Source organism: Hippichthys cyanospilos, chromosome 2, assembly GCF_059441005.1.
Source record: "Hippichthys cyanospilos isolate Australia breed blue-spotted pipefish chromosome 2, RoL_Hcya_1.0, whole genome shotgun sequence".
NCBI lineage: Eukaryota > Metazoa > Chordata > Actinopteri > Syngnathiformes > Syngnathidae > Hippichthys > Hippichthys cyanospilos.
In genome coordinates, this window is record NC_142370.1 from 20,334,103 (window position 1) to 20,351,870 (window position 17,768).

General features: G+C 39.3%; 1 protein-coding gene across 5 annotated transcripts in view; it reads right to left on the minus strand.

Annotated features, from left to right (window-relative positions):
• anks1aa (ankyrin repeat and sterile alpha motif domain containing 1Aa) overlaps positions 1-17,768 on the minus strand; it is a 49,640-nt gene that overhangs the window by 29,398 nt on the left and 2,474 nt on the right. For 3 of the 5 annotated variants that reach the window (XM_088439016.1, XM_088439035.1, XM_088439026.1), the window contains exons 2-4: positions 3,728-3,808; positions 3,404-3,560; positions 1,894-1,956 (exon numbers count right to left, since the gene is read on the minus strand). In XM_088439016.1, the coding sequence (XP_088295142.1) occupies positions 1,894-1,956; positions 3,404-3,560; positions 3,728-3,808 (301 nt within the window). The remainder of the gene's footprint in view (positions 1-1,893; positions 1,957-3,403; positions 3,561-3,727; positions 3,809-17,768) is intronic. The other 2 variants (XM_088439044.1, XM_088439052.1) reach the window with 1 other exon arrangement.

Sequence of the window (17,768 nt, forward strand, 5' to 3'; positions counted from 1 at the left end):
TGTGCCAACAATTGGCAAAAATCGTAAGGGTCCAAATGTACACCAGGGTACATTCTGCGTAAACTTTTGGTTACTGCCCTGGTGACAAGCCATTGGATCCTCAATGGCACAGATTTCGCTGCTTTTTTTTTTCTTTCTTTCTTTTTGGATAGTGTAAATTGTGCCTCCAAATTTCAGGTATGTGGGGCTCCTGACCCAAAATGAAAAAAAAGAAATAGAAAAAAAAAACACTTTCAGTACATTTGATGTTTTTTCAATACCTGATGTTGACAACAGAAGAAAGGCTCCCTTTAAAGTTCCAGCCCACACCTGGCTCGTTCTCTCTACTGGCCATACAGCCTCCGCTGTATGGACACTAACGATGTTACCACAACATCAGTTTGCCCTAGCCTCCACTGAGCAACCTTGTGAGAATCAAGTAGGAGGTGGGGCCAATCCGTCCATTTCCACATTCCTCACTGATCAGTGTGTCATGGAAATCGCCGTGTGATGTTGATGCAAGGAGAAGGCCATGCTGAGCAATACCCATCCTCCTCCTCTTGGAATGGTTCTGTGGAAGTAAGATCCGCCCCACTACTGGGTCACATGATGCCATCAACCACAGCCAAAGCGCAGTCGTTTTATTTATTTATAACAATAAATCAATTATTCAGCCACAAAAGTCAGAAGATCCCCCTTCAAACTACCATGTGCTTACTTATGCAGAACAGAATCACTCATGACCACAACTCAGACAAATAAAAAATGAAAATGAAGGAGGTCAATTGCAATATAGATCTGCATGGTGCTATAGGGAATAGTCATCCTTCCCCATCCAAACACTAAGAGGATTAGTTGACCATGTTCAAAAATAGTGTGCGGCTTTGTGTACAAGCCTTGGTGGGCTTCCAGCTATGCCTGTTCAACACAATTATGGAGGGGTTGGCATATTTGGACAGATATAAGGGAAAGGGCTCCGGAGAGTCAACAGCTGAATTAAAAAAGGGAAACAGGTGTCCTACTTTATTTAAATGATGAGGATATTGTTTAACACGGATAAGGAACACAGTGGCTCTGCTTTGTTACAGTGCCACTCTGGTTTAAGTGTGTTCATAAATATACTATTATAAGATATGAGTGTTCAGTAGCTCAGAAGCTGGAAGAAGTGATCTGCCAGTTTTCCCTGCCGACATGTACGTGTAACACTCAATGAATTGCTGTAATAAATTAATATATGTGCACACGTTGGTGCCCCAGCCATAACAATTCTAATGTTATGTTAGCAATATAAAAAGTGTAAAAGGTACCTGCTTTGAGTGCAACGCACAAACCTTTGCATTTTGGCATCTGACTTTAATTTGATTCAGTGCAATCGTTAGTGCGATACTGACTATTCAACAGACAGGAGCTACAAAGCCGCCAAACAGGTGTCTAATTATGTTGTATATAGCGTCCTCTCGATTTTTTTTACGCTGAAAAAAGCAGTAAACGCAATGCCTCCTATGCCCATGTAAGCAACTTTCTTTTTGTCAACAAATGAATAAATATCGCTGTCAAGTTTTTAGCATAGCGGCTTAACAGTAAACCAGCCATAAAAAAAGTGTGTCAAATACATTTAAAAAGCACAGTACTTTGCATAATTTGTCAATCTCGTCCCACAAAAAGTTAAATGTACAGTGAAATGGAAGGGCTACTGACTTCTGTCACATGCAAGGGTTTTTGTCATAATGCGCCACTCAATAAAATTTGTGATTGCTAGCATGGGTGAGCAAAGACCAAGTAATCCACTGACAGAGTTACATGAAAGCCTCCCAGACCAGCCCTGAAAGCAGCAGCAATGAACCCACGGCAGGCCGACAGCAGCAAAGCAGACAAGCACTCAAAGGAAAGATTGTAGCAGCGCGGTGTACACACCTTGGCATTAATATAAGGGTCAAAGGGCCCACAGCGTTTGAACTCTTTATGGTCTACAGAGCTCTGGGAGGGAGGAAAAGAAGATAAGCTGATGGTTTCGGTTCAGACAAGAAATGACTGCATGAATGGTTATCACAACCTAACATGAGAAACGACAGGGATGTGTTAATGACCGATCAGATGTCATGATTAGTTTAGGAGAAATAGCCCACAATGAGAATTATAGTACATTATTACCATATGCATTTTTCCCCAGTGAATATTTGACCACAGTTTAGTCATAAAGCTCAGAGTGGGTTATTTCCCCATGTTCAAAACAGTCCTGTCTGCAGTGGCTTAACAAAAACTGTTAGCGAAAACAAGCACTTCTCACACAAACAGGGTGTCAAAGCACTTCTGAGTAGCACAGTATCAGTAACATTGTCAAAGTGTGAGTCATGATGCTGGGACAATGAACACAAGTCGCATTCTTGGAAACATCCATATGGTGCATTACACATGCAGTGCTTAAGTAACAATATCCAGCTTGCTAGACGGTTTACCCCGCCCCACAGGAAATATTCAAAAGTGGGAAAAAAAAAACATTCTGTAGCAACCCTGCACTTATATTTGTCATGTTCTGTTGTAGGTTGCTGGGGTTTTTCTGTTCCGGGGGCTTTGTTGTAGTTTCTAGTTGTGGGTTTTTTATTTCATATTTCAAGTTCAAATATCTGTTCCCCTTGTGTTTGTCCTTGTAAGTGTGATTGTCTCCACCTGTCTGTGGTTACCTGCTCCTTCGTGTGTGTGTCAACCAATCAGCTTCCCTTGCCTACTGTTCCTATCCAGCTGCTGCATGTTACCTCGTTAGTGTTGAGTGTATTTAGTTCCTAGTTTGTTTTCAGTTGGTTAATGGGTTATAGTATATCTGACTGTCATAATAGCTGTCTATCAAAGTCTTTGCTATTCCCCATGAGTTTTGCTCTGGTTTTCCTCAAGGTCTGTTCAAGGAGTTGGTTCTTTCCAGGTTTTTATTTTGTCACTTTGTATGCTGTAGCCCACCTTGTTTTCATTCCTCATATTAATCCTAGTTTTTCTGAGAACAACCTGACTCCCTGCCCCTCTACATCTGGGTCCACACCATCCACCATCTCGCCCACTACGCCTAATATTGTGTGACTGTCTATAAGGCTGTGAATAAATATTTATAAAAGCTGACTCCTGACTGGTGATTGTAGTAAGCCAAGGTAGTGGGCCAAGTGTGAGTATAGAAGCAAGCAGAATGTTGAGCAGACAGCGCGATTTATTGTTGTTATTTTGGTATGGGCCAAAAGACATCCACTCTAAGTGCATTTTTTCTCTTTATCTTTTTAACGTGCGGTCTGCAGCTACAAGTAGGCCTATCACAATAATTGATATGTCGATTTATAGCTCTGACACGGCCGTTGTTGAGACCGCATTCTGCTGAGAATAATTGACCTCTTCCAACAAGAACATCAACACAAACCAGTAAAATGTAAATGCAGGGTCAAACCTGTTCGTTGAGTTTGGGGTGGGAGGGTCCTTGGTGGATGAGCAACCTGACAATGTGCTCATCTCCCTTCCATGCTGCCAGGTGCAAAGGGTAGCAGCCCTTATTGTCGGCTATGTTGGTCAAGGCCTCGTTTCGTAGGAGCAGTTCCACCACTTCACTGATAAATAAAACATAAAAAGGGCAGATCAGATTCTAATGAGCTTTAATAAATACACACAGTCTTTGCAAACAAGTAATCAATAGCTTTATCGTCCCGCTGGGAGCATTTTGTGGTGAAGGAGGCCTCATCTATTGTGGAGGTAAAATATATGTAGCACCCACTACCTGTGTCCATTTAAGGCGGCGTGATGGAGCGGGGTATATCCAGTGCTGTCCACACAATTCACATTGGGACCTCTCCAGATGCTGGTCAAAAGGGAGAGTAATAATGAATCAACCACAACAACAAAAATCTACAGTCAATAATCATTGTCTTTATGTCAGGTCACAGTTATTACAACAATTTCAGTGATAATTGAAGAGCTGTGTCCAAAATGAAAGAATCACACTGATGGTAAATGATGCAGAGAAAAAAAAGAAACACTTTGATGTTTAATAATTTCCAAAATAAAACTGCCATTAGCCTTGATTTGATTTGTGTATCTACATTGGTTTGATACCGGCTTAAAGTCTGTAGCACTCAAGAAACCAAAGGCCATCTCACAAAGATGTGCCTTGTCATCTTTCCACAGTTCATTTTTTTCAAAAACTTTTCAATAAATATTGATTTATTACAATTAAAGAACATTCATGTTTTTTATCACAATTTTTAGGGTCAGATTATCCATATCATTTGATTACCGTAAGATGCTGCGTCCTTTTTCCCTGTCAAGTTGTTTTGTTTCATTGGATTGAACTTTCATTTCATGCCTGGTCAGTTTTTGAATGCTTTCGAGGGGTCACTGCTGTTTTTACCTTTTCATCTCTGTCAGTTTTGGGAATAGCAAAGCTTGTTGAACCATGACCAATTCTCAACAAATGCTTTATTATATACATATTACATAAATACCTTTCAAACAAGATCATTTAAAACAAGACATGTTGAATAGACATGTTGCCCCATTGCCGGCAAATTGGCTGTTCGTCGGTCATCGACGAACTGAAGTTTTGCCAACGGAAAAGTAGATTTCGCCTGTCATTTTAATCGGTTGTTGTAATTGTCACCACCAGTGTAATCTGTTACCATCGTTAAACCCAGTTAAATCTTCCAAATTACTGAGAAATGTTTAAACTGCCGTAAATTGCACCGAGCAGCACTTTCTCCTCATTTAAATTAGCCAGCATGGCTGTGATTTCAATGTTTGCGCTGCATTGCAGCCATGGTTTTGTGAACTTAACTGCTACAGTAAACAAACATGCTCAATGCATTCATTGTACAGGCCTGAAGTTAAAAAAAAAGTTTTGAATTAAGTACTAGATTTGTGTGATTTTGTTTTTTAAACATGATTTGGGATGGATGGATGGATGGATGGATGGATGGATGGACAAATTGCTTGCACATAACATTCTGGGATGCCTGGGAGGTGACAGCATTCCAGTAACCAATAGGCACATTGCAAAGTGACAGTCTCACTCTGATTGGCTTCAAGGCAGGGAAATCCAAGTTAGATGGTAAGAAAGAAAAATGTATTATCTAGTAAATCAAGCTTAGCAAAACCTTGCTTTTTACTTGTAGTGTAAGTGACAGATGATCTGTATCATGTGAATTTTGTTTTAATAACATAAAACAAAAACGTTTTTGAGGTTTTTTTTTTTTTTGTTCCAGGGGTTTAATTTTTTCATGGCAGGCGATAACGACGGTAGGGGGTGAGCGATGACGATGGTGGGAGTTAGCTTTGGACCGACGATTGACTGTCGGAGAGATCGACCAACGATTACAAGTTTCGGTTAAAAAAAAAAAAAATGGCGGACTGACAATGACGGAAGTGGGGACGGAGCACCAACAACTTGCAAACCTGCAAAAAAAAAAAAAATTAGAATGCGTGATCAAATTGCTAACCAGTGATTGTGATGGATCCAAAAACTCCTGATTGTATAAAGTCTAAATTTTTGGGGACTACACAATGTCAAAGCATTTAAACTCAAAATCAGCCAGCAACGCTTAAAACTTAATGGCCTTCTTGTGCAGCCTCCTTCGCCTACAAGGTCTTTAAGAGGATAACTATGGAGCAGGGGCAAGGCTGCAACTTCCAACCAGGAAGGAAAATCACCAAATTGCTGAAGCTAAAATTAGCTCATTACATCAAGTTTACGGTAATGTTGTTATCCCAACTATGTCCCAAGCACAGAAGGCCTTTGCTGTGTAGCAAGAGTAACCACAAATAGCTCTGAGTAATAAATTACCAAAGGAGTAAAAATGTAGATGTCACTTGCACTATTGGCGATGCGCTCAGATGTCAGCAAATGCCGGTTTGTTTCTTTTAACATGCAAAGTGCAATTCTTTCTTTACAAAAACGAGCAGCTCGACTGGGTTCATAAAAAGCGAGAAAGAGAGACTTAAGAAGCTAAAGGACGTCCAGGCTGAGGAAAGGCTAAGCAGGGATGCAAATCACTCTCACACCCTTAACAAAGCTAAATAAATCATGTAAATAGAAAATCCCATTGGTATATGAACCAAATATTGATGACTCAATCTTTGCCGCAGATATAGAATTTGACTTTATTTTTTTAACTGCTGTGAATGGCAAGTTGCCAAAACATCAATATACCAGTAAGATGACTAGTTTGTTGCGAGCAGCTTGCAACAACAGTTGTGGTAACTGTGTTATCTTGAGGGGCTATGATCAATTGATATCTAATCAATTAGAGCATTAATAAATTACTTTTGATAATTGAGTAATTGTTAAGAGACCTAAAATTGTCCAAATGCTTTGAATTTCAGCCTTTTGACTGGAATTCTTAAATTTCTTTAATTCTAAATGAAGGATCATTGTGTTGAATCTAAAGAGTCTTTCAAACATTGCAAGGACTCAATCTAGCTACTCTACTACTGCAGCTATGAAGGCTATCCTCAAAATAAAAGTTTTCTATGACTATTCCAATGTCATCCATGTACATAAGTATTTGCTGTTGATTTTTATTTTGGCCTATGTCGTATTGGTGGCGTGTTACATAATGTTGCTGCGTCTTCTTTTGCTTGTCGGTTCAACGAAAATAAACATAAACGTGAAAATGTAGTATTGGAGAAAAATGTTGTTGTCTTCTTTGAAAGGTCTTTTTTTTTTTTTTAGCTCACCCGTAGTCTCAGTAAAGAAGTGGAGGCTTGGCAGTGCTATTTTCTACACCTGCTGAAATACTAGTTGTCTACATTGTGCCACCCATCTCATTTTCCTATGTGTTCAAGTGAAATTAAGAAGGACGGTTGCTGATTTTGGCGTCATCACAACATCCGTTAACAGACATTTATTTTTGTTTTGATTGACGTTTGGCCGGCAACCAAAAATGCACTTTTTGCCATTTTCATTCAAAAATGTTCCGTGGCCGAAAATTCGGTGCATCCATATCATTAGTTGCAGCCTTCGTGCAAACCTTAAGAAAGAAAAAGGATGCGGCTTGTGAGTGTGGATGATAAATATTGTTCATGATATTTACCCATCTAGCCAACAAGGCTTATCCTGTCCAGAGTCACGGGGGCTGGAGCTTATCCCAGCTAACAGCGGGTGAAAGGTGGAATACTGTACATCCTGAACTGGTTGCCAGTCAGTTACAGGCAGTAGAAAGACAATCATTCCAACTCGCATTCACACTGTCACTAAGTGGGAATGGAACTCACGCCGCCTGCACCAAAACAAATCAAATGAAATGTGCCATTAGTCAACCATCATTTCTCATGATCATAGCTTTGATGAACACGCTAGCCTCCTCTGCTGTCACTGTAATAGCTGTCTTACGCACCCCAATCCAAAATAGATGCCTGATAGTAGTTCTTGGCAGTGTTTAATTATACAGTAAGAGCCGTGGCCCACGGAACAATGAGCTTGACACTGTGCTGCATAGTGATGAAACCCTCTCCAAGACATAGTTTTTTTTCCCTGTTGCATTTTCTGAGTTTTGTTTGTTACAAAAGGCAGCCATGAAAATGCACAAAATAGTCAAATGTGCTAAGAGGAATATACTTGACTGTTGAAAAGCTGCGAATTGATAAGCACCCGTTTAGAAAGGAAGCAATGAACGAGCCAGATATTAAAAGCAAAATGCTCTTTCCTCATTCTTCGAAGAACGGGCAACGACACTTCAAAGTCTGACATTAATGGTGATCTGATGGCGCAGTCTCATCCCACCACAGATGCTGACCTGATTGATCCAGTAGAATTTTCATAAGTGATATAATGACATTTTCATAAAAGATCAAATGAAACCAACAAACTATAAAGACATAATGTCTTCTAAAGATCTTAAATGAAAAATAATAATCTGTACAATACATTGCCGTACTCCGCATTTGTAACAAGGTTCTCCCTCAATGGTGGCGTGATGCCCTGGGACCATTAATAGACTCTGTCTGTCCACCTTCACACTTGAACTGATCAAGCCAGTACAAATTTAATACATATACATACATACTACATTACTACATTAATTCATGAGTTTCATATGTTTCATATGTTTTTAAATAATAACCAATAGTGTATTCAATATTTTGTGTTTGACCACTTACATGGATTACATTGATTTTTTGTTCCTCAAATCATTCAAATGATCAAATGATTCATGAGTAATATATTCTTAGTTAAATGTTGTACTGCAAAACTAAAACAAAACTGTAAATACTTGAAAAGAATATGAAATAGTCATTGAAACGTATCTCATTAAGGCATGAATCTACAGGGCCAGTGCTGGTTCTGGGCCGCCACTAAAAAGACTTTTAATGGCGGATCAAATGTCTCTAGTCTCTTACACCAATGACACATTTGCATGGCCACTGAACACATCAGAAGCACAAGTGGAGACAGAAGCGGACTTTTGGTTTCTGTCCTAGATAAAAGAATTATGTAACAGCTTACAGCAGGAAAAAAAAGCCCATAAACAAATTAACATAAACATGAACAGAGCAGCAACTAGGACAGGAGAAGTTAACGAAATCAGGCAGAGTGCAGAAAGCATTACCAGAGAAGGACAAGAAGTCCTGCCTGGACATCAGGCACTCAATTGGTACGACTTTGAATTGACTGCAACGAAAGGCTCACAAATGAACATTGAGGTTTTATTTTTAAACATTGTACTTTAATTGTGGAGCTCTAGTGCAAGATTTAGAGATGAGCACAATAGGACATTTTAGGTATTATTCGGAAAATGATCATTTTTCATCATGGATCTGATATGAAAAGAAAAAGTTAACAGTACAGTACTGGTATAGGACAAATATAGGCTAATGTTTCTTTGATTTTTAATTCATGCATATTTTAAGAGGTAGGTCGCTTCAATGTGTACAGTGCGTAATAAAGATACAGAGGAGAACTCGTAAAGTTAGATTTCTCATCCCTGCACAGCATGACACTATTTTTTTCCCCCTTTTTGCTGTTTTTGGGGCAATTGAGTACAGAAGAAATGCACTGCTTGTTGAAGCTCTGCGCTTCAGTTAGACTTCGAAAAACACACTTCCGGAACGGCTTCAAAATGAAACACTTTGTGTCAAAATAAGGAGTTTGTGTCCATCCACGATTTGGTGTGACATGTCATAACAACTATTCACTCGAGTCTTTCTACTGCACAAGCGGTTGTGACCGTCGAGACAAACAATCCATTGTTGTTATGAAATCACGCTCAATTCTGGACACTATAAAACAACTTATTTATGATATTTTCATATGATATTTTGCTAGTTAGTGCATCCACTTTCGTTAAATTATCCGCTAATTAGCAGCGCTTGAGTGCTCTAAGTTGGCTGGTGAGATCATTACTTTTCAAAGGTAGTTTAATAAACGTAACTCTCTCGGCATACTTTGATGTTGACAACCCGAAAATACTGCCCTAATTACAGATCACTAGGCCTGAGCAATGTATTGATTTTGTTGATGGAGAAAATTCTAAAAATACTAAAATCAGGTCTGTTTGTCTTTCCCTGTTGCTGCAGCGCACCTCTCCCTAATGGGCTTCCGTAGCTTCCACCTTGCTCCCGTTTCTTTTACAGTTCACACTCACGCCAAACATCAAGCTAGCGCAACTTGGCTACAAGCTGAAGAAAGCGGAATGTTTTTTCCTCACTGATTTGGAAGTGGTTTGAGTTTGCGGGGACTCCACACTGCAATGTTTGTTTAAAACCTGTTGTGACAAAAGGCAGCAGCACAACAAACGAATTTCAGCATCTAAAACAGAGGAACCCACCCGAGTGGGTAAAATGTCAAGCTTTGCAGAGGAAACTAGACCGCTTCGACAAACAAACTCCAGCTATAAAACAGTTTAGTGTGGAGGAATAATCTACACAAGGAAGTATGGATGAAAAGAAAGGGACATGATGGAGAGCGTTGATTGAAGCGGCGGTGTTGCACATTGCTAAAGATCAAGCACTCGGTATATAGAGTACTAGATATACAGTGGGGAAAAAGGCTGTTGACATGCTGCTCTTCCTTGCAAAAAAAAAAGGGGGCCGGGGGGGATCAAGCACACATCTCAGGTCGTGCAGCACCTTATCCAAATTGTTTTGTTTGTATCCTCAGGGACACATGTCATAATATTTACCTTAAACAAAGTTGGAATGAAAGTTTTAAATTCGCACTTGATTTCATACAATTTGCTACGCTACATCTGTTTGCAGAAGTATTTCAGTAAAGGCTGATGTTTTGCATTTAAATCCTAGGAGAGTTATGTATGTTAGATTGTTTTAAATTTGCTATCATTTTTAATTCTTTTCTTTAAAAAGTAATAGGGTGGGATATCAAAAAATCAACATGGGCATGTGGAGAACGAACAAACTCCAGACAGGAAAGCTGAGGCCGTAATCAAACCCCGGACCTCTGAACTGCATTCGGCTGGCAACCAGTTCAGTGTGTCTGCCGTCTACTGCTCGAAGACAGCTGGGATAGGCACCAGCAAGCCGGTGACCTTTGTGTGAACACTAAGAATAATTCTGAAAGCCACACTAGCAATGGGGCTTTTTATTTTGTTGCAGTATTCAGATTTAGAGTGACCAGTAGTAAAAGTCACAACACATCATACTCTTAGCAGTTTGGCGAGGTGACAGTCCAGGCCAGGAATCAGTGAGGTGCCGGACAATCCACTGTCATCCTCTTACTACAGCTCACAACCGACCTCGCAGAGAGACAGGGCTTAAGTCCCATAGCTGGGCGGGCGGTGGGCAAAACACAACACACTATTTGGATTGGAGTGTGGGCTTAGGGGTTGGGGGGGGCATTCATGGGAAGCAACTAAGGAATTCCTCTTTGAAAGGGCCACGCTAATCCTTAATTTCCCTGAGGGAATATCAGCGGGATGCAACTGGAGTTTGAAAGAGATTCTGGTTGGCTGTAATTCTGTGCTTTACAAAGCTTGGTTTTAAAGAGAGAACAGATAATAATATTTTCCCGCTCTCTGACCCATTAGCCTACCGATGATAATCGAATGCCGGCATGTTTCATGTATGTACAGTTGGATTAATCATAAATCCCCATTGTTCTTCATAAATCCTCAGTTAAATGTGAAACCGGCTATACGTCAAGAGTGTGTTGATAATCCATCCTAACGCTTCCTATCAGTACAAGAGTAATATTTAAAAAGTAAAAAAATAAAAAGAAAGAAAAATCTGACCTCGTAATCCAACTGCAGTGTGCAAATGTCTTAAAAAAATGCTAGACATTGAAGAACTTGCATTGCATTCTCCTCCATCAAACACATACTGGAAGTAAGAAAACACTTAAGTGTATGAAACAGAGCCAATATACGCGCACATGTTAAAACAGATCAAACAACAGCGGTATTCCTCGGAATCAACATTTTAAGGTACATCGCTAGAAAATGATGCAACATTTCTACGACAGTCATGATGAGTCCTCAAGCTGTCTGTGACGCATATGTCCAAAAAGCACCCATGAGATGAATGTGATCTCATGGTCTGTCCTTTTGCGGTTCACATCTACATTTTCTCAAAAGCCATATAAATCTCAGATTTCAAAAGAATGAAGTCATTAAAATGGAACACGGCAGAGAAAAATAATGGCACGCCGACTCATCTTGTCCCATATATTCATTCTGTTAATGCTTACGTCAGTGTTCTAATTAAGTCATTTGGCTTTTAAAGCACCAGGACGAAGAAACAGTTTGCTTAGCTCGTGCTAGCCAGCACTGGTTGGGTCACCCGTTCCACATGGTCAGGTTTGGTCAGCATGATATTGACAAGAAGTGGTTTTCTATATCTTTTATATTCACTTTATTTACAGCTCGGGCCACAGAACTAACTAAGCATCCAGTTTTCTACTTACTCTTCTCTCATCTAATTTATTTCAATTTGTTGCACTTTTATTTCATTCATCGAAAACTGGTTATACCAAGAGATATTTTGAACGGTGCTAGTATTTATTTGGCCATTGGATAGTGGTATTTGATTTGATGTTTGTTTTTCTTTCAATGAAATCCGTTTGTTTATTCGTAATAAAGATACAACACAATTAACATTCATTTCATGGCACTGTAAGTATAACAAATACAGTACATTGGGATATTTGTTATGGCGGTATAAAAGTATCTAAATCAAAATAGAAGATTCTAAATAGTAAAGGTAAGAGAAAATGAAATGCTCCGTCACTAAAGTGAAAAATCATCATAAGGTAGCAAATCTGCAAGATCAGTTGTGTCGACATAGAGGCTCATAAACACATGATATACGGTTTTAAATTTCACAGAGCATGTGTGGTCACAGGAAATGTGAATTTACTATGGATAACAACTTTCCCATGGTCTAAGATGGTAGTAGCCGACCTAAAAAGCCGGCAGCAGAACCCAGTCGAGGATGGACGTGAAAAGCAACTCCTTCATTCACGAGAACTTATAGTTGACTTCTTTTAGATGGCAAATGCGATGTGTAAAGTAAACCTTTTTCAAGGAAAGTACTTTGCTACCTGTGAAGTGAATGGCATTACTGTGTTTGTCACATGTATGAAGTGTGGATATGGACAGGAGTGAGGCTGTGCACCCAGGAGGGGAGCAGGAAGACTGCTGAGAGGGAAAAAATGGGAGATGGAAGGAGACGCCATCCACAGAACCACACAGACCAAACGTCTGGACCACTAATGGGCCTGCATGTCCACACAATGGGGACCATATCTCAGTGTGTCTTCTACTAAACACAATGTTGCAACAATAAAATCATTTCAGGTGTCAGTGCTTTATTTTTTATTTTTTTGACACAGATGATATATAATTTGTTAAAAAGCCCTAATATTCATCATTACTTTATCCTATGCCAAATAGAGCCTCCCACTTAACTTACGGGCGTCCTCTCCTTCCTGCTCTTCATTTGCACAAACATCTTCGTTACTCCTCCATGAGTAGTCATCTTTGAACACATCTAATTTGTTTGAAATCGCGGTCTTCGAATGGGATTTTCTGATCATCTTACTTTGGGTGTTCTTTACCGAAGTGACGACTGTTGTGAGATCAGAGCGCGAAGGGTTGCCCTTCGCTGTTTCTACCCCCATCTGCCGACATCCATGCCAGCTTGTTCAAGCGCACATCCAAGGGCTGAAGGAAACAAGTCAAGCCGTATTATTTTTTTCGTAATGCGTCAAAGTCGGCCAGAAAAATGATCCACGCAGCTTCGCTGTTGACAACAAAGAGGCGATAAAGCTGCACTTGACAAGAGTGAGTGTTTTGATGTTCCGTGCAAAGGTTCTAAAACGGATGCATACTGTATCCAATTAGAGGTATATATAATCATTGTAAGGGTTGTAAATGACACGATAGTACATATTTCACATTCAAAATAATGTTATTCAAACACAGATATGTGGAGAAAATTGGTCTGTTTTGAGTTATGCAGTTATAAGTCGACACCCCTAATATAGGGGTTGAAAATGAAGGAAAAAAAACTTGACTTGTACTCAGAGAAATATGGTAGTTGTATCTACAAGACAAGCCAAACCATCTTTCTTTATGATAAAGTGGTGTTACACAACTGTAAACTCCAACTACAATAACACTGTTGTAATTTGATCTTGATGACACAATTAAGTCAAAAGTCAAAGTCAAAGTTTGCTTTATTGTCAAGGCACTATGTTTCAAAAATATCTAGTATCAAGAGGAATTATTGCTTAATTTGATAACGGAGTAGTTATTAATTAAGCACTTTAGTTCCATATTGTACAATATAGAATTCAGATTACATAAACGTGCTTGCGGACTAGGTCAGCAACTAATCATTTTAACAATTGTTAACAATTGTTTACTTTGTTGAATATTTAACGGATGTATTTTTATTTCCATCCTTTTTTTTGAAAAACATGGCATTATTTTTTTTAAAACTGACAGTGCAAAAATACAAGTAATCTTCAGTAAGATTCAGTTAACGGTATGGTCCGTAAAAAGCCAGACAAAAAAAAACAAAACACAATTCATTTGTAATCAACATGAAGACAATATGTGTTCTTACAAAGAAGACTACAGAAACAGGATTTACCAGTTTTTTGTTTTTTTTTTTTTGGGGGGGGGGTAAGAAGACGTTATCGCTGTCAATTTTGAAATAGAATAATGGAATGGACAAAGATAATCAGTATTCCTAGATAGAGAAATAGACAAATATTTCATAGTGAGAGTGTGGAAAAAATGCAACTCAAAACATTAAATATAGTTTTGGAAAATGTTAAAACTGGGAAAGTGACAATGAATAATTTAGGATCAAAAATTGTTATGATTATTTTTAGAATTGACTTGACAATCATTGCAGCTCTAAAGTGTTTTTGCAGGCAACCAGACAATCAGTGTGAGGGGGTCACATTTTGAAAACAGCTTTGGATCGCTATCGATCATTTTAAAACAAATGTCAAGGGATCATTTGCATCTATTCTACATATCATCTTTGGCTTCTAAAACCGTGACAAAATAGTCCAAAGTAGTGTACGTATGTCTCATACTTCCATAACGTTCGCATTGTAGCATTGCACAGTTTTTTTGACTGTGATTATTTCTGTGTCACTGCATCTTTTTTCACCACAAACTATGCGCTTGTCAAACAACTAAGCAATATTTGTCTGTTAGCCTTCAGCATTCAGGGCTACGATCCAGTTGTAAGAACACAGTCGTGATCAATTTCAGCTCCTCCTTCACACATACGAGGAATTCATCATGGTTATGGAGTGTTTTGTTCTCAGACTACACAAAACACAGAACGTAAACTTCACGCGGCGCGCAGCTCATCCAATCTCAGATGCTCCTGGAATGCTAACATGGCAGTGTAAGATTTCCCAGCGAGACAAGCCGCCTGCTAGGTTAAACCACATACAGTTTCTTTCGGTTCAGAGGTTAAAATTAATGCAATGTGACCGGCAAGCCTGCCGCTCGCCAGCGCTGCATTTCCCTTAGAATCAACAATGCAGTGTGTTACCTTGGAACTTCGAATTTGCATGATTTGTGTACGTATGGGATGGTGAAACATTTAGAAACGGCAATCAATTTTCTGCAGTAAGCAGCACCGTTCCACTGTCGAACTGGATACATTTCCGCAAAAAATTATCTCAAGAGACCTGTTTTGGTGTTACTATATTTATTTTTTCCTTTAAGAGCAGACAGTCCAGCACATCCTGTATGTTTTATAGGTGACTCCAGTCTGACAGCTTAGGTCTGCTTAGGACGTGCCAGAAATAGCGGACATAATGGGATGGAAGCATCTGGAGCAGAGCCCAGCCCAAATTAAAATGCAAACCAAATCAGTATAGCCCTTATGAAAAGTGACCCTGCAAGACAATAATGTGTGCGGATGGAACCAGAGAGTCTTTCGCAGCTGATCCTGTTCCAAAACACTGCAGACTTCTAATGAGTAAATGTCATTCTAACAAAGAGGACTCTCGAAATAGGTGGTCTAGTAGTATCCAAATGACAGCTCAATTTTTAAACCAGCAAGTAGCCCCCACTGCTACCAAATGGTCCTAAAGGAATATGAAAAGCTATCTTTCAATGGCTTTGTCAGCCAGACAAAAGAAGCGGCTTGCGAAGCTCTGAAACATACTCTCACGTGACTAAGCTCTCAAGGTGTCCATCAAGCTTTTCCTTCTGTTAATTTCTAGACTGCCTTTCCAAGTACTGTACTACCATTTTGACTCCGATTTACCCAGTCGGTTTTTAAAACTTGGACAAGAAAATTATGGGATGTGCAACAATAGAGCTCTAAAAAACACAAAATGTGGGTATTAGGTCTGCTACTATCAGAACTTTGTAAAATGGAATATTCAAATCGAATAATCAAGTATTTGTCAGGGCAGGAAGTGGGGGACACTCTGGACTGGTTGTTAGTTCATTGCAGGGCATACAAAAAAAAGACATTCAAAAACACGCCTAAGGACAAGTTGGAGTGTCCAGTACTACCATGCATGTTTTAGGGAATGTGGGAGAAAAACAGAGTACCCAGAGAAAAGCCATGCAGGTACGGCGGAAACATGCAAACTCCACAGAGGAAAGCCGGAACCAGAATTGACTGAGCCTGTGACCTCTGCATGGTGAGGCGTTTGTGCTAGGCAACGTGCTGCCTTATGTACGTAATAATGTCCGGAAAGTCACTAACTGATGATGTTTCAACAATGCTTTATGAGAAAACTTTAGAATGGAGCTGTCTGTTATCTACGAGGACATAGGTTTTAAACTCAATGCCCGGGGGCCAGATTCGGACCGCCACGTCATTTTATATGGCCTGTAAAAAGATGATTCAACTTCAAGTATATGGCTAAAATACCAACCTCGCAAGTCTTAAAAGGTTTTTGGGAGAAACAAAAGACAACAACGACCCTTTTTTTGTTTCCCTCATCACTTTTGAACAGTTTTTACCAGCCTCTGATTTCAAAACTAGCAAACGTGTGTGACGAGCTTGAACATTTATTTGACTTCACAGTCGTTCCGGCCCTCTGACAGAAACTATAACTACAATGTGGCCCACAACAAAAACAGGCGTGACACCCCTGTACCAGGAGGTCAACTCAATAACTTCACGTTTTCTTCTTGATGAGCAGACTGGGTACATTTCATACATGACTTCCCTCTACTGGTTAATATTTGAACTCCAAAAACCGAGCCACTAAAGACTGTAGTGAAAGTTTGTATTCTCAGATAATATAGCCCCAGTGCTTTTCGAGATGTTCTTCCCCTTATTTCGAGAAGCTCAATGTGGGAATATTGCCTTTAATGAAAGGCCATTTGGCCACTATTTGGTGCAGCAAGACAAGCAATGGAGCCGTATGTCAAGATGATCTTTTCATGCACGTTTTTCCCCCCCTCCAGAAGTACAGGCGTTGCATTCCTTGTTCACTTTGCAATAACTGAACATTAATTTGATCACTTTTTTATTGGAAATGATCCCAAATTTGTTTTTGTCTTTTTTTTTCTCTCTTGCTGCTATTGCAACACTGTGTGCAAGAAAAGTTAGTGTAGAAAATGGTGGCGCAAGCATGGTTCCAGCTGAGCTTTGAGGCGGATATTTTTAGTCGACCTGTTCTTAAAGTCAACTTACCCAGCATGGTCAGCTTTCTTTCCCAACTTACTAGCTTTATCTAATATTGAAAGATATCTATCTATGAGGGATCACTTGGTATCCTAAGACCTTTTCATGTTTTCTGACAAAAACAAAAATAATTAAAGTACATTTATTAATTGATTTGAGTAGATTTTCCTCATTGTTTAAAGATGAAGGAAAAAAAATAACAAAACAATAAACAATAACATATTCTATGCGGCATCATTGTTCTAAAAGCAGTAACACTGTGTTTTTGGAATATAAATTAAGCTGCAGAATCCACCATTTTTCTCACTATCTCTCGGGGCAGCCATTTTCCCACTTGCTGTCTACTGAAAATTAAGTTTTTAAGGTAACAACCAATCCCAGCTCCTCTTATGAGCATTCCATGACCAACACAGTAAACTGTGGTTCGTCATTACCTGAGCAGCAACTGCGATGTCATTTTCAGACAACAGCAAGTGACAGAACGGCCGTCTACTGAGATGAATACAATTTTTTTTTTATAACGTGGATTTTATTGCTTAATTTATAGTTAATGCAATATGAATCAGAATGTCATTATTAGACTAGTGGGGGCCTATATGACATTATGTTTGACTTGACTTCCCTTCAAAGGAAATTTATTTGAATAGTAACCGTACACTGCAACTCACATTAGCCTTCATCTTGAAATTAGC